The 21,820-nt window shown below is 35.4% G+C and overlaps 2 protein-coding genes across 5 annotated transcripts in view; both read right to left on the reverse strand.

The window, feature by feature from the left end:
* LOC113906364 (complement factor H-like) overlaps positions 1-21,721 on the reverse strand; it is a 42,777-nt gene extending 21,056 nt beyond the window's left edge. Inside the window, exons 1-5 of the mRNA XM_027564392.1 lie at positions 21,535-21,721; positions 17,291-17,467; positions 15,927-16,400; positions 13,367-13,546; positions 7,438-7,620 (exon numbers count right to left, since the gene is read on the reverse strand). Of these exons, the coding sequence (XP_027420193.1) occupies positions 7,438-7,620; positions 13,367-13,546; positions 15,927-15,990 (427 nt within the window). The 5' untranslated portion in view covers positions 15,991-16,400; positions 17,291-17,467; positions 21,535-21,721. The remainder of the gene's footprint in view (positions 1-7,437; positions 7,621-13,366; positions 13,547-15,926; positions 16,401-17,290; positions 17,468-21,534) is intronic.
* The window catches only part of LOC113906361 (complement factor H), a 385,541-nt gene that overhangs the window by 325,293 nt on the left and 38,428 nt on the right, over positions 1-21,820 (reverse strand). The gene's annotated exons all lie outside the window — the stretch shown is intronic.

The following is a 21,820-nucleotide window of genomic DNA, read 5'->3' on the forward strand; positions in this document are numbered from 1 at the left end:
CTGTTGTGATGTCTCCATTTTCATTTCTAATTTTATTGATTTGATTCTTCTCCCTTTTTTTCTTGATGAGTCTGGCTAATGGTTTGTCTATTTTATTTATCTTCTTAAAGAACCAGCTTTTAGTTTTGTTGATTTTTGCTATAATCTCCTTTGTTTCTTTTTCATTTATTTCTGCCCTAATTTTTATGATTTCCTTCCTTATACTAACCCTGGGGTTCTTCTTTTTCTAGTTGCTTTAGGTGTAAAGTTAGGATATTTATTTTTCTCTTATTTCTTGAGGTAATCTTGTAAAGCTATGAACCTTCCCCTTAGCATCCTTTTTACTGATTCCCATATGTCTTTGGTTGTTGTGTTTTCATTTTCATTTGTTTCTATGCATATTTTGATTTCCTTTTTGATTTCTTCTTGATTATTTTGTTGGTTATTAAGAATCGTGTTACTTAACCTCCATGTGTTTGTATTTTTAATAGCTTCTTTTTCCTGTAGTTGACATCTAATCTTACCGCATTGTGATCAGAAAAGATCTTTGAAAGGATTTCAATTTTTTTGAATTTATCAAGGCTAAGTTTATGGCCCACGATGTGATATATCCTGGAGACTGGTCCTTGTGCACTTGAGGAAAAGGTGAAATGCACAGTTTGAGGGTGAAATGTCCTATAGATATCAATTAGGTCTGATTGGTCCACTGTATCCTTTAAAGTTTGTGTTTCCTTGCTAATTTTCTGTTTGGATGACATGTCCATATGTGTGAGTGGGGTATTAAAATCTCCCACTATTATTGTGTTATTGTTCATTTCTCCTTTCATACTTGTTAGCATTTGCCTTATGTATTGAGCTGCTCCTATGTTGGGTGCATATATATTTATAATGTTATATCTTCTTTTTGGATTGATCCTTTGATTATTAGGTAGTGTCTTTCTTTGTCTTTTTCATGGCCTTTATTTCAAAGTCTATTTTATCTGATATTGCTACTCCTGCTTTCTTTTGGCCTCCATTTGCATGAAATATTTTTTCAGTCTGTATGTGTCCCTTGTTTTGAGGTGGGTCTCTTTTAGACAGCATATATAGGGGTCTGAGTGAACTCCGGGAGTTGGTGATGGACAGGGAGGCCTGGTGTGCTGCGATTCATGGGGTCGCAAAGAGTCGGACACGACTGAGCAACTGATCTGATCTGATCTGATAGGGGTCTTGTTTTTGCATCCATTCAGCCAGTCTTTGTCTTTTGGTTGGGTAATTCAATCCACTTACACTTAAGGTAATTATTGATAAGTATGATCCCATTGCCATTTACTTTAGAACAACAACATTATTAATTTTTTTCCATTAAATTATAATGTGTCCTGGTATGGACCTTTTCAGGTTCATCTCTTTTTGGGACTGTCTGACTTCTAGACCTGAGTGTCTCTTTCCTTCCCCAGGTTAGAAAAGTTTAGCTATTATTTCTTGAAGTAAGTCTCTGTCTCTCTCTATTTTATTTTTTTTTATTTTGAAATTAAATGGTTTTTATTGTTGCTTTAATTTTCTCCATAGGATTCTAATCTATTTTAGATAATAAATCTCAAGTGTTCCAGGCACCAGACAACTAATTTTTACTTAATTACTACTGACTTACAAACAGAAGAAGACAAATCATTCAAATGTTAAATGATTTTTTAGAACACAGGTTAACCCATGGCAGTGGACATCTATTTATGAGAAATGTTCCGTGAAAGATAAAATGTGATAATTTATGTTCATCTTTTTTTTAATTTTATTTTATTTTTAAACTTTACATAATTGTATTAGTTTTGCCAAATATCAAAATGAATCCGCCACAGGTATACATGTGCTCCCCATCCTGAACCCTCCTCCCTCCTCCCTCCCCATACCAACCCTCTGGGTCGTCCCAGTGCACTAGCTCCAAGCATCCAGTATCGTGCATTGAACCTGGACTGGCATCTCATTTCATACATGATATTTTACATGTTTCAATGCCATTCTCCCAAATCTTCCCACCCTCTCCCTCTCCCACAGAGTCCATAAGACTGTTCCATACATCAGCGTCACTTTTGCTGTCTCGTACAAAGGGTTATTGTTAGCATCTTTCTAAATTCCATATATATGCGTTAGTATACTGTATTGGTGTTTTTCCTTCTGGTTTACTTCACTCTGTATAATAGACTCCAGTTTCATCCACCTCATTAGAACTGATTCAAATGTATTCTTTTTAATGGCTGAGTAATACTCCATTGTGTATATGCACCACTGCTTTCTTATCCATTCATCTGCTGATGGACATCTAGGTTGCTTCCATGTCCTGGCTATTATAAACAGTGCTGTGATGAACATTGGGGTACACGTGTCTCTTTCCCTTCTGGTTTCCTCAGTGTGTATGCCCAGCAGTGGCATTGCTGGATCATAAGGCAGTTCTATTTCCAGTTTTTTAAGGAATCTTCACACTGTTCTCCATAGTGGCTGTACTAGTTTGCATTCCCACCAACAGTGTAAGAGGGTTCCCTTTCCTTCACACCCTCTCCAACATTTATTATTTGTAGACTTTTGGATCGCAGCCATTCTGACTGGTGTGAAATGGTATCTCATAGTGGTCTTGATTTGCATTTCTCTGATAATGAGTGATGTTGAGCATCTTTTCATGTGTTTGTTAGCCATCTGTATGTCTTCTTTGGAGAAATGTCTATTTAGTTCTTTGGCCCACTTTTTGATTGGGTCATTTATTTTTTCTGGAGTTGAGCTGGAGGAGTTGCTTGTATATTTTTAAGATTAGTTGTTTGTCAGTTGCTTCATTTGCTATTATTTTCTCCCATTCTGAAGGCTGCCTTTTCACCTTGCTGATAGTTTCCTTTGATGTGCAGAAGCTTTTAAGGTTAATTAGGTCCCATTTGTTTATTTTTGCTTTTATTTCCAATATTCTGGGAGGTGGGTCATAGAGGATCCTGCTGTGATGTATGTCAGAGAGTGTTTTGCCTATGTTCTCCTCTAGGAGTTTTATAGTTTCTGGTCTTATGTTTAGATCTTTAATCCATTTTGAGTATATTTTTGTGTATGGTGTTAGAAAGTGTTCTAGTTTCATTCTTTTACAAGTGGTTGACCAGTTTTCCCAGCACCACTTGTTAAAGAGATTGTCTTTAATCCATTGTATATTCTTGCCTCCTTTGTCAAAGATAAGGTGTCCATATGTGCGTGGATTTATCTCTGGGCTTTCTATTTTGTTCCATTGATCTATATTTCTGTCTTTGTGCCAGTACCATACTGTCTTGATAACTGTGGCTTTGTAGTAGAGCCTGAAGTCAGGTAGGTTGATTCCTCCAGTTCCATTCTTCTTTCTCAAGATCGCTTTGGCTATTTGAGGTTTTTTGTATTTCCATACAAATTGTGAAATTATTTTTTCTAGCTCTGTGAAGAATACCTTTGGTAGCTTGATAGGGATTGCATCGAATCTATAAATTGCTTTGGGTAGTATACTCATTTTCACTATATTGATTCTTCCAATCCATGAACATGGTATATTTCTCCATCTATTAGTGTCCTCTTTGATTTCTTTCACCAGTGTTTTATAGTTTTCTATATATAGGTCTTTAGTTTCTCTAGGTAGATATATTCCTAAGTATTTTATTCTTTCCGTTGCAATGGTGAATGGAATTGTTTCCTTAATTTCTCTTTCTGTTTTCTCATTATTAGTGTATAGGAATGCAAGGCATTTCTGTGTGTTGATTTTATATCCTGCAACTTTACTATAGTCATTGATTAGTTCTAGTAATTTTCTGGTGGAGTCCTTAGGGTTTTCTATGTAGAGGATCATGTCATCTGCAAACAGTGAGAGTTTTACTTCTTCTTTTCCAATTTGGATTCCTTTTATTTCTTTTTCTGCTCTGATTGCTGTGGCCAAAACTTCCAAAACTATGTTGAACAGTAATGGTGAAAGTGGGCACCCTTGTCTTGTTCCTGACTTTAGAGGAAATGCTTTCAATTTTTCACCATTGAGGATAATGTTTGCTGTGGGTTTGTCATATATAGCTTTTATTATGTTGAGGTATGTTCCTTCTATTCCTGCTTTCTGGAGAGTTTTTATCATAAATGGATGTTGGATTTTGTCAAAGGCTTTCTCTGCATCTATTGAGATAATCATATGGTTTTTATTTTTCAATTGGTTAATGTGCTGTATTACATTGATTGATTTGCGGATATTGAAGAATCCTTGCATCCCTGGGATAAAGCCCACTTGGTCATGGTGTATGATCTTTTGAATGTGTTGTTGGATTCTGATTGCTAGAATTTTGTTAAGGATTTTTGCATCTATGTTCATCAGTGATATTGGCCTGTAGTTTTCTTTTTTTGTGGGATCTTTGTCAGGTTTTGGTATTAGGGTGATGGTGGCCTCATAGAATGAGTTTGGAAGTTTACCTTCCTCTGCAATTTTCTGGAAGAGTTTGAGCAGGATAGGTGTTAGCTCTTCTCTAAATTTTTGGTAGAATTCAGCTGTGAAGCCGTCTGGACCTGGGCTTTTGTTTGCTGGAAGATTTTTGATTACAGTTTCAATTTCCGTGCTTGTGATGGGTCTGTTAAGATTTTCTATTTCTTCCTGGTCCAGTTTTGGAAAGTTGTACTTTTCTAAGAATTTGTCCATTTCTTCCACGTTGTCCATTTTATTGGCATATAATTGTTGATAGTTGTCTCTTATGATCCTTTGTATTTCTGTGTTGTCTGTTGTGATCTCTCCATTTTCATTTCTAATTTTATTGATTTGATTTTTCTCCCTTTGTTTCTTGATGAGTCTGGCTAATGGTTTGTCAATTTTATTTATCCTTTCAAAGAACCAGCTTTTGGTTTTGTTGATTTTTGCTATGGTCTCTTTTGTTTCTTTTGCATTTATTTCTGCTCTTTTAAGATTTCTTTCCTTCTACTAACCCTGGGGTTCTTCATTTCTTCCTTTTCTAGTTACTTTAGGTGTAGAGTTAGGTTATTTATTTGACTTTTTTCTTGTTTCTTGAGGTGTGCCTGTATTGCTATGAACTTTCCCCTTAGGACTGCTTTTACCGTGTCCCACAGGTTTTGGGTTGTTGTGTTTTCATTTTCATTCGTTTCTATGCAAAATTTGATTTCTTTTTTGATGTATTCTGTGATTTGTTGATTATTCAGCAGCGTGTTGTTCGGCCTCCATATGTTGGAATTTTTAATCGTTTTTCTCCTGTAATTGAGATCTAATCTTACTGCATTGTGGTCAGAAAAGATGCTTGGAATGATTTCTATTTTTTTGAATTTACCAAGGCTAGCTTTATGGCCGACCCAGCTCAAAACAGGGGACACATACAGACTGAAAGTGAAGGGCTGGAAAAAGATTTTCCATGCAAATAGGGACCAAAAGAAAGCAGGAGTAGCAATACTCATATCAGATAAAATAGACTTTAAAACAATGGCTGTGAAGAGAGACAAAGTAGGTCACTACATAATGATCAAAGGGTCAATCCAAGAAGAAGATATAACAATTATAAATATATATGCACCCAACACGGGAGTACCGCAGTATGTAAGACAAATGCTAACAAGTATGAAAGGAGAAATTAACAATAACACAATAATAGTGGGAGACTTTAATACCCCACTCACACCTATGGATAGATCAACTAAACAGAAAATTAACAAGGAAACACAAACTTTAAATGATACAATAGACCAGTTAGACCTAATTGATATCTATAGGACATTTCATCCCCAAACAATGAATTTCACCTTTTTCTCAAGCGCACATGGAACCTTCTCCAGGATAGATCTCTCTCTATTTTAGATCCCCATAATGAGAATGGTACTGAAGTCGTCCCAGATGTCTGTTAACCTATCCTCATTTTATAAATTCTTTTTTCTTTTTCCTATGCTGTTTGGAAGTTTCTACTACTCTGTCTTACAGATCTCTGATCCATTCTTCTGAATCCTCTAATCTACTAGTGATTTTCTCTAGTGTATTTTTCATTTCAGCTGTTGTATCCTTCAGCACTGTTTAGTCCTTCTTTATATTTTCTTATTCGTAAAATTCCGTTTTCATTCATTCTTCTCTAGAGTCCACTGAACATCTTTATGGTCATTACCTTGAATGCTTTATTGGGTAGATTGCTTAACTTTGTTTAGTGACTCTTCTGAGATTTTGTCTTATTCCTTCATTTGGAATGCATTTCTCTGTCTCCTGATTTTACCTAACTCTGTGTTTATTTCTAAGAGTTAGGTATATTCCTGATCGTAGAGAAGTGGTCTTTTGCAGAAGTCTATGGGGCCCAACAGAATGCTCCCCTCTGTAGGATGTGTTCAGCAGATCTAGATGATATAGGGGTGCCCTTCTGTTGTGTCAATGCCAACTACTCTGGGTGCACTAGTAGGAAAGGATCCCACTTCCTCCCCAGGTGGCTGACAGACTGTGCCTCATGTGGTGGCTGCCAGCCCACTCATAGGCAGGATGAAGTGTTGATGGAGCTGGCTTCAGGGCCTAAGCGTACTTGAGCTGGTGATATCACACCCACGAGCAGGATGAGATGCAGGTGTAGCAGCTGTGGAGCCCAGTGGAGTCTGGGGTTGGTGCTGTCATACTGGTGAGTTGTTAAGTCTCTGGTGCTAGTAAGCTATGCATGTGTGTGTTAGGGAAAACTCTAAAGTGGTACTTGTCTCTCATGATGGCTGGCACCAGTATCTATGATCCCAATTGTCTTCTATCTCTCTAGAAGTTTCACAAAGGTAAACAAATTAGTCTAACCCAAGCCTCTTTCCCATTGATGCCTCTTCACTGGGACACAGAGTATGGGAGATTTTGTATGCCTTTAAAGAACAGAAGAAACTCTGTTTCCTAAAGCCCTCTGGCTTTCTTGTGCACAAGTTACTCTGGCCTTCTAAGTCAGAATTTCTGGGGGCTTATTTTTCAGGACCATGACTCCCAGGCTGGGCAGCCCAGTTGTGCCTTCATTCTTGTCCTTTGATCATTAAGAATAAAATTTGCATAAACATAAATTTTATCTGTTATTTGCACAGTAGACCAAGGAGTTTGTCTGCATTTCACATCAGAAGTGAAAGAGTGTTCATCAGTTCATAAACTGAAACTGTGATTTACTGTTTCAACATAAATTGGAAAAGACAGAGAGGACTTCATGCTGCTGATCCATACAAAGATTGTGTGCATGCTCAGGCACTTAGTCATGTCCAACTCTTTGTGACCCAGTGGACTCTAGCCCAACAGGTTCCTCTGTCCATGGAATTTCCCAGGCAACAACGCTGGAGTGGGTTGTCACCCTCCTCCCCAGGGGATCTTCCCCATCCAGGGATCGAACCCGTATCTTCTGCATCTCTTGCGTTGCAAGAAGTTTCTTTACCACTGAGCCACCATGGAAGGATACAAAGCTTAGAGGAGTATTAATCTTCTTTAAAGAATATTTTAAACAAACTTATGCATGCACTACTTACCAATACATCGTGGGATTGACTGCCATCTCCCATCCTTGCACACAATTTCTTCTGCATCTTGAATTAAATAGTTTTCTTTACATAGAATTGATATTTTTTCTCCATCCTGATAATTCACTGTAGTTGTCATATCACAAGCATTGGGAACCTGAGGTGGAGGTGGGCATAGTTGTATTTTTGCTTCTGAAAATATTAAAATTAGATTTCTTGATTAAAAAGCATAAGTTCAAATATTAAAGGAAAATTTTTCAATAAACAGAAAGCTCTAATGTTATATCATAAATGATCAAATAATATGATACTCTGTAATTATACTCTTAAGCTTGTTTAGCACTTCAGTATATCACATTTGGTTCATTGTCTCATGATCTTAGTTTCTTCCTTTTATTCTTCCTGTGCTCAATCTTGCATGATTTATGTAAAACAGATTTTATTTTTTCTAACCTTTAGGATGCCCTAATTGAATTGCTCACTCAGTTATAGGTACTGAGGAAAAACTGCTATCAGGGTCCCTTTTTTTTTTTTTAGCAGATATTCATGATTAGATATATTGGACTTGGATTGAAGCCCTCACCAATTTTTCTACCATGGGAGTTGATTAGCCAGATAGAAACTACATTTAGTTAATAAACTATTAATTTGATGCTGATTCTTGAACAAGGTAAGAGTTAGATTGGTTCACTGGGATTTAGAGTGTATTGTTTACAGGTCAGTACTCTCCTGAAGGTACAATTCACTAGCTTGCCTGCACTGTTAAACGATATATACACTGATGAATGCACCTTCTTTAACGGATTAGCAAGCCTGGCTTTCTCTACGTGACCAGAGGGTATAAAAGATCCCTCTGTAAACTGTGTCTGAGTCCATCAAATAGAGATACCTCAAATATCCAATTCATAATCTGAAGACAAAACCTGTTCTGCTCAACTGAGGGAAGACTGCGTGAATACACCTGGAAGAATTTGGAGCCCTTTATGACCCCTTGGTTTTGCTTTCTCCTGTCATACTTCATTTCTATTTCATTAGAAACACTATGCAAGTATAGGCTGGAAACTCATAAATCCTTTCAGGGAGCCAACATTTTGTATTAAATTCAGGGACATATTTGACTGAATATACTTTATTCATCATTAGTAATATCATCAGATTTTCTATTCTGATCTAAGTCAATAGGAGTATTTTTTGTGCTGTGTTGTGCTTAGTCACTCAGTAATGTCAGACTCTTTGCAACCGCATGGATTATAAACTGCCAGGCTCCTCTGTCCATGGGGATTCTGGATTATCCAGGCAAGAATACTGGAGTGGGTTGCCTTGCCCTCCTGCAGTGGATCTTCCCAACACAGGAATCGAACCGAGGTCTCCTGGAAGTCGGGTGGACTCTTTACCATCAGAGCCACCAGGGAAGACTTGGAATAGTTTATGTTTCATCACAAATATTTCTCTTATTTCTGTTTTAACTATTTTGACCTTTTTATCAATGTATTTTCAAGAATTTTTTTTTTATGTCTGATGTTTAAACATTTTTGTCCTAATAATTTTAATTTGTTAAGAGTCTTCCAAAAGTTAGTCTATACACTACATTTCCCCATAAACTGAATATTTTGCAAATCAGCTATTTATACTTTTTAGCTTATTATAAAAATTGACATTTTAATTTTAGTTTTCCTTTCCTCTATGTTGTTTGGATGTATGTTCTTTTCTGGATTCTAGATTGTACTACCTATTACTTAATTCACTTTTTTTGTAAATCAAGTTTTAATCTATACATATCTTTGTTTTTTCCTGTGTACCATAGATTCTAAAGTATACAGTTTTCATTTTACTTAATTTAACATATTTTCTGTCAGTAAATCACAGAAAAAATTTTTTTTTAATTTCCAAGTTTTGTGATATGGGTGAATAAGTTGTTTATCTAGCTTTCTTTTAATTTACAATTGCTTTTAATTTATAGAGAATAATTTGAGGACTCATTACATGAAATTGATGAGGAATTCTTTTATCACATGAAAATAATCAGGTGTTTTAAATTAATTAGCTATATTTCAATAAATGAATGTGGACTTCCAGAGTAGGCATATTATGAAAACTATGAAGACCTATTTTATAAATATTAAAAAGGTAATTCACAAAGACTAAGCCATTATAAATATATAATGTATCTAAGAATATATCAGAGTACATGAAGCAAAGATGGGCAGAACTGAAAGAAGAAATAGACAAATCCACAACCGCTTGTTAGCAATTCTGAGAGCATTCCTACTCTGATGGATAGAACAACTAGAAAAAGCTATTTTAAGATATAGGTACATTTTAGAACACTATGAACAATGTTAACCTGATCTAGAAACTAGAATATACATATACTTTATATGAAATGGAAACATCACAAAGATAGACAACATGCTGTGCAACAAAGAAAGAATAAAATTCAAAATATTAAAAATTTACAGACTGTGTTCTATGACAAGGGAATTAGATTAGAAATAAATAAGAATAAATTATCTATGTAATCACTGATGATAATCATCAAACTGTGTACAGTAAATATATGCAGCTCTCTAGATAACAATCATACCACAGTATTACTGTTAATGGAGACTGAACTACTTAGAAATCCATAAATATGTGAGAATTAAACAACACATTTCTAAACAACTGTTACATCAAAGAAGCCACTATGAATATTAGACAATATTTCACATACAGTTCATTGAAAATAAAATTGATACATATTTATAAATTTTTGAGGCACAGGTAAAGCAATACTTAGAAGTAAAAAAAAGGTAGTTTTACAGGCTTAGATTTCAAAAGCAGGATGGTTTGAATCAATGTTATCATTTTTTATCTTAAAAAATGAGAGAGTAAAATTAAAATGAAGTGATCAGAAAAAAGGAAAATTAAGTCCACAAGAGAGAAAAAATTGAGAAAGATTAATAGAAAAGAGAAAACAGAAAATTAAGAAAGTTAAAAATCATGAACATTAACAAGATACAAATTAGACACAAGAGGAAATGGAAGAAACTATGTGTGTTAAAAATGTTAATTTGAAAATGATAATTTTGAAAAACAAAACTCTATTCACAAAATAAAGGAGGGAAACAACTCTCAATACCAAAAATGAAAGAGGTGAGATTACCCAATATACTATAGGATTAAAAGAAAAATAGAATGTTATGTGACTATTAGAAATGATTTTACGTCAATCAATTTCATAAGTTAGGTAAAATAGAGATATTTCTTGAAAAATGCAACAGTCACACAGTGATAAGACAATGTAGAAAATGTGACTAGCATACTCCCTATTAAAGAAACTGAATTCTTCATCAAGGGAATATTTCAAAGAAGCAAACTGCATATCAGATCTCACGTGTGCTCAGTCATGTCCAACTCTCTGCAACCCTATGGACTGCAGCCTGCCAGGCTTCTCTGTCCATGGGATTCTGCAGGCAAGAATACTGAAGTGGGTAGCCATTCCCTTCTCCAGGGAATCTTCCCTACTCAGGGATTGAACCCGGGTCTCCTGAATTGCAGGCAGATTCTTTACTGTCTAAGCCCCCAGGGGAGCCTATTGGTATGTCTGGAAATATTGAAGCAGAAATAAATAGAGACATACCATGTTTATGAATTCAAAATTCAATATGGTAAAGAAGCCAATTGTCCACAATTCTTTTCTCATTACAAAGTCATCCCATTTGATATACAACCCAATATTTTATCAAAATATTGTAAAGTAATTAACCTCCAATTAAAATAAATAAATTTATATTTAAAAAAAAGTTTGTAAGTCTCCCCTGAAATTTCTATGTTCAAAACCAAAATAAATAAAGTTATTTTGCGTGAGAGGAACATACTTGGAGACTATTATCAGACTTTCAGCCTGCTAAAAAGCTAGTTACAAAGGTAATTTGGCAGCAGTGAAGATAGTTAAGTGACTAAATAGAAAGTTCAGAAATAAATCAACACTTTCCTGGTTAACTGATTTTTTCACTTCAATGGCTTTTCCACACATATTCTTAAAATAATTGACAATCCATCCATAAAAAATCAACTCCTACTTTACGCAATTCTCAAATGTTAACATGAGACAGATAACATACTTAAATATACTCACATAAAATTATAAAGTTTCTAGAAGAAACTGTAGAACATATGTACTTCACTACCCCTAAATGTTGCTTGCTTCTTTAAAGATGCAGCTGTGTAGCAAGCTCTTTTAATTTTATATTTGCTACTAATTTAGAATAATTTATAATCATGAATTCCTTGAAATTTTGGGGGAATTTCTTCATCATATGAAATAATAAATTGTAATTTAACTATATTTAAAAAGCTAATATATATTTCCAGACAAGGTACATGACAAAAATTAAGAAGTATTTTATAATTAAAAAAACGTTAATTCACAAGGACCAAGCAATCATAAATATATAATGTATAATATACAATGCTGTGCTTAGCCAGTCAGTCATGTCTCACTCTTTGTGATCCCATGGTCTGCAACCTGCCAGGCTCCTCTGTCCTTGGGGCTTCTCCAGACAAGAATACTGGAGTGGGTTGCCTCCATGGGATCCTCACAACACAGGGATTGAACCCAGGTCCCCCCCACTGCAAGCAGATTATAGACTGATCTACCAGGGAAACTCAAGAATCCTGGAGTGGGCAGCTTAACTCTTCTCTAGGGGATATTCCTGATCTAGAAATTGAACTGGGGTCTCTTGCATGGCAGGTGGATTCTTTACCAGCACAACTTCCAGGGAAGCCCATAATATACAATGTACATTATGTATCGGCATGGCAGTTATTTAGAAGCTTGTTGTTTAATTCCCAAATAGTTATGTTTTTCTAAATAATTTATTCTTCATTAATACAGCTTTATTGTTGTATGATTTTTATATTTGGATCTTTATAAAAGGATGAATTATGAGGTGGAATATTAGACAGTAGATCTGGTTTTCTATTGATTTGAAGCTTCTTTCTAGATATTCTAGGCTTGTAGAAATTGGTAAACATATTGAGGATAGGGAGTCCAAAAGTCATAGAATTGGAGAAGAGAAACACAGATATTAAAAGTGGAAAATTGAAATGAACCTATTCAATTGGAATTCATCATGTAAACATGACTCGAGACTTCTCAAGATAGTTAAACAAACAAGAGAAATAAATGACTGCTGCTGCTGCTGCTAAGTCGCTTCAGTTGTGTCTGACTCTGTGCGACCCCATAGACAGCAGCCCACCAGGCTCCCCTCCCTGGGATTCTCCAGGCCAGAACACCGGAGTGGGTTGCCATTTCCTTCTCCAATGCATGAAAGTGAAAAGTGAAAGTGAAGTCACTCAGTCGTGTCCGACTCCTAGCGACCCCATGGACTGCAGCCTTCCAGGCACCTCCGTCCATGGGATTTTCCAGGCAAGAGTGGGGTGCCATTGCCTTCTCCCAAAATAGATGACTAGATAGATACATAAATATATATAAATAGATACATAGATTGATACATATAGATATGTTGATAAATACATAATAGTTCAGCATAAACATAAGTACATGTATGTGTAATACACAAAATCAGAAACAATGGCTTTTCCATAGAAATGAGCACACCTACTGCCCAGATGTTAATTTAAAGTCACAAAGTCTCTGAGTTGTTTGTCACATAGCTGATTAAGGCACGTTATACAATTAATATTTAGACACATTATTTTGATTAGCTTCTAAATTACCTTGCAGATGGAAAATATTTGGAATGATAAATAGCTAAATTTCCTTGAAGGACACAAAGATACTACTTTTACAAGTTAGTGAGATATAGAATACATTTTTTAAAACATTATGGACAATACAATTATGTAAAGTTTAAAAATAAAATAAAATTAGAGAAAAAAAAAAAAAAAGATCTTCAGAAAAAAAAAAAAAAAATTATGGACAAGAGATTACCTTCATTGCAGTCTACTTTAGGATCCCATTCTCCATTTATACAGATTGAGTGTTTGTGTTCTGATTTTCCTCGACATTGGTAACTTTTGTTGGTGTTATGGTCATATTCAATCTTATGTGCTGGTCTCCCCTCAGGTGGAAATAATGTTGACCCTTTACACTTCCTAAGTTCATCTGTTGCTATAAAATGAAAACATTCTCTTGAAAAGACTAATTCTAAAGAACCAAATAGCTTAATAACAAAAAATAGCTATGGAGTCAATAAAATAATGATGTGAGAATTTCTGCCTACAAATTGCACCAGCCAAGTTATTGCTGATCAAATTGCATGAGATGAAAAATTATACATGAGCCTGAGTCTTGTGTCCAGTTTTTGAAATTTCAGAGAAAATACCCATCCTAAAGATTTCTGCCTTTTTGACTGGAATACTTTTTGATGATCTACATAGCAAATAGCTATCACGTGAATAAATTTGGTCCCAAACTTGAAATTTGTGCAAATATTCATAAATTTGCTTGTTGACCTTAAGCATCTCTACATTTTTTTAATTCACAATCTTAAAACAATAAAATAAAACAATTTTCTGTGGACTAAGCATACCAAGTTGCTACTTTATATACATTTTTTTCAAGAAATAATATGAAACATAATAAGAAAACTACATCCAAGGTGTTTTGTATAGAATCTTAACTTTTAAGCAAATCTTTTACCTGACACCAAAAATAAACAAACACTTGAAATAAGAAGATGGGTACTTAAAGTTACAACCTATCTTGCATATACAGTTGGAGTCTTTGAGCCACTATATTATGTACCAGATCATTATAATGCAATATAAAGCCATGATAACAATTTTTTTCTAGCTCCAGGATAAGTTAAATATGGACTAAAAAAGCTTTATGTATATATATACCTATTTTATAAGTTCAGTGCAAGTGGAAGTTCTTTTTGAATTTGACAAAATATCCGTATAGATCTTTGGCAGTATATGTTAATGATTTGTTTATGATAAAGGTTTAGTGAAATGAATAAAATAAGGAAAAGTCGAGTAGATAGTCAAAGAAAAATGATGATATCAAAATAAAACTCTGAAAAAATAAAATAACAAGCTGAATTGAAAACACACTAAAGGCTTGAGAATTAGCCTTGTTTTTAAATTTTGTTCAGGGTGTTGATGGACATAAAACCAGTAGTATTCTTCAAGGAATGGTGGCCAAAGGAAGATGTATACTCAAAAGGAGAAATAGTGGCTGCGGGCCTCATCCTATGATGGACTGATTTCTGGAAGGAAAGCAGACGTATTTTATTAGGAGAAAATAAGCATAGTAGGAAGAATGACAAGCTAGATTAGACAGAGTTACAAAATAAACCTCGAGAGAAGAAAACTGGAATAAGGTCTATTATAGCAAAGGGGGACTACATTAAACTGAATACAGGTAGAGGATTAACCTTTGCAAGGAAAACTCTGAGGTCAGAAGAGTAATAATTGAAGCAAACATTTTGGCATTAGGTAGAATGAAAAGTTAAATGAGGTGAGGTCATTTGAGGAGATAGAAGAGGACAAAGATGAGGTTTGATCTTGAAGAATTGGCAATACCTAGGACAATAATGTGTTCATGAAAATGCAGGGATTAATAAGCAAAAAAAAAAAATTACTATTTAACTAAATAAACTCCCACTGAATGTCTCCCATCTGTCAACTGGTCTTTTGACATGGGTCTTTTGACATACTGTCGGCAAAGAAAACAGCTATCAGTCCCTGCCCTCACTCAGGGCCTAAGCCTAAGCCATACCTTCTTCTTGGAATAATTAATGACTAGAAATATAATGAGTTAATAGGCCTGGAAATCCAGGGCTGTCTTTGAATGCAGAGCCCAGGAAAACTCCAGGAAAAAGTCTATTCCAATAGAAAAAATGAAAGAAGGCAGCTAACATTGATTCTCTTGGTCAGTCATCAAAGACTTGATCATCCAAAAGTCAGGACGAGTCTCTTACAGGGAAATGCGTCAGGGCAGGTTCCTGGCCCCACCCCAAGTGCCTCTCATGACAGAGTTACCTACTAACAGGGAGGGCTGGAGCCCACCCTCCCCAACACAGTAAATTTTCTTTTCAGAATTTGAAACAGATAGAGAAATTATCATTGTTAGAAGCTTGAGAGGGAAGATTCCTACAGAAATGTATCAAATGGGTATTTTCCTCAACTATAATTCCTGGTTTCCAATGTTCTAAAAGAAAGAGTACCATATAAAAGCAAAAATGGCATTTCTGCAATGATAGTTGTATTTTCCTGGTAACTAGTGCTCCCATTTTAATCACATGAGTATCTATCAGTAAGGTTTAGTTTCACACTTGTCAAGATAAACAATGTCCATATCAGGACAGAAAGATGGATAAAATTCTATTGCTAGTTTATATTTTTCCTCTTCAACACATATTGGACTATAAAAATCAAATGTTTGGGATCATTATATTTTAAGATCTGACATTCTCAAGGATAACTCTAAATTTCAACAGAATGGCTGCAAATACTAAAGGTCAATTTGAGATGTGTATTCTGACCAATGCACTGAGGAGGCTGGGTCCACTCTCCACTAATACACGTGATAAATCTGGGTCCAATCATTGTAAATGCTTCTCTGCAACTGAACTCAACCGAGTCTCCATGGTGATAGGGAGGGACAGAAGGCTTGACATCGCCGTGATCAAGGTCAGGTATATTTCCACAGGTACGCTCCTCCTCTGAAAATCCACAAATATATTTGTCTTTAAAATATTATTTAAATGTGTATATGGATACAAATAAGAGTAATGATTTACCTTGAAATATTACTACTTTTAATACATTACCAATACACACAGGTAAAGCTGTCCATTCTCCATCAACACACTGAATTTTATGAGAACCCTTCATCAGAAATCTGGGGTTGCAAGCATATTCCACGACCTCATTGTGTGCATATTCTTCTTTGTGTATTTCTTTCCTTTTCCCATTAGGAAGTTCAGGAGGTAGAGCACAGGACTTTACTTTCTTTACTGTAGAAATATTGCATAAATTATGGTAACATTGTGTCTTATAACTGAAAAAATCCAGCTAATGCAGAAATGGATTTCTCTAAATGATCTTTTATTTGTTATATAATTTATTTTAGCATTCTTAAACGATGAAAAAAGAATAGTGTTTACTGATTCTGTTACTCATCTTGAACTAGTATATTGAAGTCTATGTATGCTCAGAAAGCATGTTCATTATCCAGACATGTTAAATAAATATGCAAACCAGTTACTCAATCTGGGAGTATAAATTACAGCAATACTTTTATTCCACAGAAACACTGTGTGAAAACTTTTTGAAAAAAATATCATTTGAGAGAAGCATTTGAAAAGTTTAACTTTGATTCATATGATTTGATACATGTGACTGAACTGATTTTAAGTTACTTGAACACTCTTTAGATATACTTGAGGACACTAGATGTAAAGCCCACAGTATATAAACTCTCCAATATTAATGGTGGAATTGCAGGAAAAAGGAAAACTAACAAGAAATCCTGCCAGTGTCAGGTTCCTCATGCATTTATGTGGATTCTCCACCACATATTTCAAGAAGCACCTGAAGGTTAATTTCTTAAAGAAGGAAAACTGAGGTATACCCAGCACATATCCTTGGTGGGTCATTCAGTCGTGTCCGGCTCTGTGTAACCCCATAGACAGCAGCCCACCACGCTTCTCTGTCCCCGGGATTATCCAGGCAAGAATACTGGAGTGGGTTGCCGTTTCCTTCTCCACCTTGGTGGGTATATCTCTGCCTTAATCATTAGACTATAGATGCACTGAAAGTGGACAGAAAATTAAGGGAGGGAAATAAAAAGGTTGATATCTGAAATCCCAACTCTTGCTCCAACAACTGTCAGATAAATATTTACCTTTACACGTTGGAAGTTTAGGGGACCATCCAAAGTGGTAGCACTGAACTGAATCTGCTCCAACCATAATACGGCCTTGACTGCAGGAGAATTTCAGCACATCTCCAACTTTATATGTTTCTTTCCTGGGATAAGCATTTAAGTATGGATCCATTTCAGGAATACTGCATTCTCTTTCTATCAAAAAAGATAAGTAATTGACTGAGAATATTTAACCATTGCAAAATAAATATTATTTGTGTAACATAAAATGAGGTGCTGGGTACTGCATACACAGAACACATGCTCTTCCTTGAAAAACATTACATGTTAGGTTTTATACATCCTCTGCACTCATCTGGGATTTTAAGAAATATTAAGGTATTGAGCAGCAACATATATGCCTGATAATTTATTTGTAAAGTCAACTTGTTAATACTGGATCTGATTTTATCACTGACATTTACAAAATATAATGCTACTTTTTGGTCTCAAAATGTAGAAATATCCTCTCAGAATAAAAAATACACAATTTTAAAACTGAATATAAATGAAAAAATGGTATTATAAAAAATATAACTGGGAAACTAGAACACAAAGGAGAGACATTTCTCTTATATTTGAGTTACAGGTACATTAAAAATCACTTAATTTTATCTACAAGTATAGAAATCAAACTGAAACATGAAACAAAATGAGTAAACATGTTCAAGGTCACATAGGCATATTCTAGGTGTCTTGATTATGTATATGACAACACAAACATCTAATCTTATTGTACCTATAAATGAGCTTAACTATTAATATATGTTTAATTATTCTGATTCATTTTAAAAATGTATAAACTTATCATTGAAAATGTGTAAAATCTATGAAATTTGTGACATTGCTGTGTGTGGATTAGTCGCTCCCTTGTGTCTGACCCTTTGTGACCCCGTGGAGTATAGCTGGCCAGGCTCTCTGCCCATGGAATTCTCCGGGCAAGAATACTGGAGTGGGTAGTCATTCCCTTCTCTAGGGGATCTTCCTAACCAAGGGATCAAACCCAGGTCTCCCTCATTGTAGGCAGATTCTTTTACCATCTGAGCCACCAGGGATTGCTACATATTATCAAAAATTTCATTATTCTTTATTTGGAATCTTCCTATTGCTAAATCATTTTTAAACTTCTCAATTGGAATTTAAGAATTAGAATCTCACCAAAAAGTAGAATCATACTATCTAAAATTCTTCAAACATTATCATAAAATTATACATAAGCTAACTAGTTTTACAAAGTAATGCCCCCTCCCCCCAAAATCAATAAGTTTGTTTCTGCTTTTTTGTTATTGTTGTTTGTTTCTGTTTCTGCTTTTTTTTAATGTTGAGTTTTGTAGCTTAGATGAGAGGTTACTATTGATGAGAATCATTGGGTTTCCTTTCCTAAAATTCTATTCCAAACTTCCACATAGCAATACTTCTGTTGGTATGTGACTTTGTTTACATATTTTATGTTTATCTTATGTAAAATTCCTATTTTATCATACTGTGTTAAATATTGCTTTAACAACAACAAAAGGTCTTGGCATTAGGCTGTTTTCCAACTGCTGTCTTCCAATAGAGTGACTGTAAGAAAGACATGATCATGTTAAAAGCCTTTCCCTTTACTTAGAATTGTTAGTAGCTCAGTTGTGTCCATCTCTTTGTGATTCCCTGACTGCAGCTCACCAAAATTCCATGGAATTCTTCAGGCAAAAATATTGCAGTGGGTTGCCATTCCCTTCTCTAAGGGATCTTCCTAACCCAGGGATCAAATCCAGGTCTCCCGCAATGCAAGTGGATATTTTACTGTCAGGTGGCTCAGAAATTTTGAAAGTGAAATTGTAGTCTCTCAGGTATGTCTCTTTTTGACCCTATGGATTATAGCCCTCCAGACTCCTCTGTCTGTGGAATTCTTCAGGCAAGAATACTGCAGAGGGTTGCCATTCCCTTCTCCAAGGAATCTTCCTGACCCAGGGACTGAACCCAAGTCTCCTGCATTGCAGGCAGATTCTTTACCATCTGATCTTTTTAAAATAAGCCAATTGCTTTGCTGCCATGGCTGCCGCAAGGCGTGTGCCTCTGCTGACGAATGGTTTCCAGGCTTTCTTTGCATAGACGTCTTCCTACATAAACTTGACCCGCAGTCCCTCCTACTTTCTAAGCACTTGGATTCTTTTGTTCTTAGAATACACTTATTGGATTAATATAATAGAAATATTTTACTTTTTGGTTCATTATTTGCCTTAACTCATCTTTTTATTTTTTTCATACTGGCATGAAAGCTCTTGAAAGACATACCACCGTCCCCCACTGTATTCTTCACAATTACTCTTAGGCAACTTCTGGCATATATTAGGTGCTTGCTGACAGCCTGAAAGTGAAATTTGGGCTCTGGACACTGTTGAACAAGCCTGGCCTGTTCCTCTAACAAGCTTCCCCTGTGTGTCTATCTGAAATCTCTATCCTGAACCTCTTGTTCTCTGTCACAACCAAGCCTTTCAAAGAGTTATGTCCACATGCTGTATTGCATTTCTTACTAATAATTTATTTAGCAGGTTCTAAGTAGGTTTTCCCCTGTCTACTCCATCTGAAACTGTCTCTCTCACAGTTAATGTTGGCCACCACATTTTAGTCTTTTTAACCTGGCTTATTAACTGAATTAGAAGTATTCATTAGTGTAACTATTCTAATGTAATTAGTTTACAATTTCCTTGATTAAACTGTATGGCAGGCATTATGACAAGTGTATATGAATAATTTATTTTAATAACTAAAAGATCTTTTGAAATATTAGAACATTTGTAGATATTAAATCATTTTACAGACTCAGAGGGAGTGAATAAACCTTCAAACAGGTTGTTGCCCTTAGATTCATACTAGCAAAATGGTGGAATTGGATATAGAACCATTTCAGGCTGATTCCATAGAAATTACTATTAGTCAGTTTATTATCCCTTGCTCTTTAAATCATTTTACTCTGGTCCAATCTATGCAACATTCATTCTGACATTTTTTCTCCTAAATTCTCTGGGTCCTCCTTTCTTTCTGTCCACTTTGCCATCTATTCTTCTGTCAGACACCTCAGTGTTGGAAGCTTCAGGACTCAGTCTTGAGCTGTCTTCTATTTTCATTCTACATTCTTTCTAATATGATGTCATAATTTAGAGAGTGATAATCTCATGTGGGTTATCTCCTGCTTAAAACCTATGCATTCAAACTTAACAGTTGATGTATCCAATGTTTATGGTCCCATTGGCCCAATCACAATGTGTTCAGGTCAAAAGTTGTGATGCTCTTGCAAGGTGTTCTTTCTCCTGCCAGTACCACGTACAAAGTCATTTCCATTTGCTTGCTTGCTTATGAGAAAATGGTATTCAAAACATGAGTCCTTCAACTTTTGCTCTTCTGACAACCAACATTTAGCAACATTATGTGCATTTATTACCAAGGAGATATATCCCAATCTATTCTCTGCTCTGAATCACTTCAGCCAAGAATTTATCTAATCCCCACACTTTTTCACCCCACATGGTTTCTTGAATCTTCTCTTGTCCATCATAAGCACAGCATACAGAAAAAATCCACAAACGGCCTTCAAAAATCCAAATAAAATTATATCATTCCTTTTTCTTAAAATTCCCTATGGCTTTTCATGAATCATAAAATCAGTCAATGTTAATATGCCTTGAAATAACCCAGCTCATCTTTCCTTTGCCTCATATCAGCTTTAGCTCATAAAATCCTTCTCTCATTCAGTAGAATCCGCCCACCTTCATATTTTCCAAATATTACCTTGCTGCTAAAGTTTGCACATAACTCTTCCCTTGACTTGGACACTCAACATCCACTCAGCTTACCAGAGACTGAAGCCCTATTTTCAACCCTGGAAAAAACACATCTGATTGGCAAAATAAAAGAGATCCATGTCATTGTCCTCAGAACTTGTCCAAGTCAGAAAATAAAAAGCACCTGTCAAAACCTGCAGAAGTTAACATTCAAGGTAGGAGGTATAAGCAGACACTTACAAGCAAATACTTGAATAGGTTGCAAGACCCCGTCATTTTGTATTGAGTGAGTCATTGGACTTTAAAACTTCCCCTCCTTCCAGTTTACATTAAAGTAGAAGGAAGCATCATTCCTTAAAGATGATTCTAGATCTGTGTAATTTGGTACAAATAAAACACTTCTGACAATTACTGTTAAATTTTGCTTATCTCTAAGAACATCTGGAAAAGAGTGCTTACCATAGCATGCAGCTTTATCAGACCAGCCGTCTTGACCACATACTATGGAGCCTGTGGTGCGTCCATCTCGGTTCTCATACCCATCAACACATTCGTAGTCCAGCCTGTCGTTCAGCCTGAACCACGTGCCATCACTTTTGACTCTGGCCTTCTCAAATACTGGCCTGTCACAGGATTCTAAGGGATAACGGGATTTTGATTTTATTTCTAATATTATTTAGTGGGCAATTTGATTGAGTTTCATCTCAAGGGAAAAGGGCTTCACCAATTAGTATGTACAAATCAT

Source organism: Bos indicus x Bos taurus, chromosome 16 (assembly GCF_003369695.1).
Source record: "Bos indicus x Bos taurus breed Angus x Brahman F1 hybrid chromosome 16, Bos_hybrid_MaternalHap_v2.0, whole genome shotgun sequence".
In the NCBI taxonomy this organism is placed as follows: domain Eukaryota; kingdom Metazoa; phylum Chordata; class Mammalia; order Artiodactyla; family Bovidae; genus Bos; species Bos indicus x Bos taurus.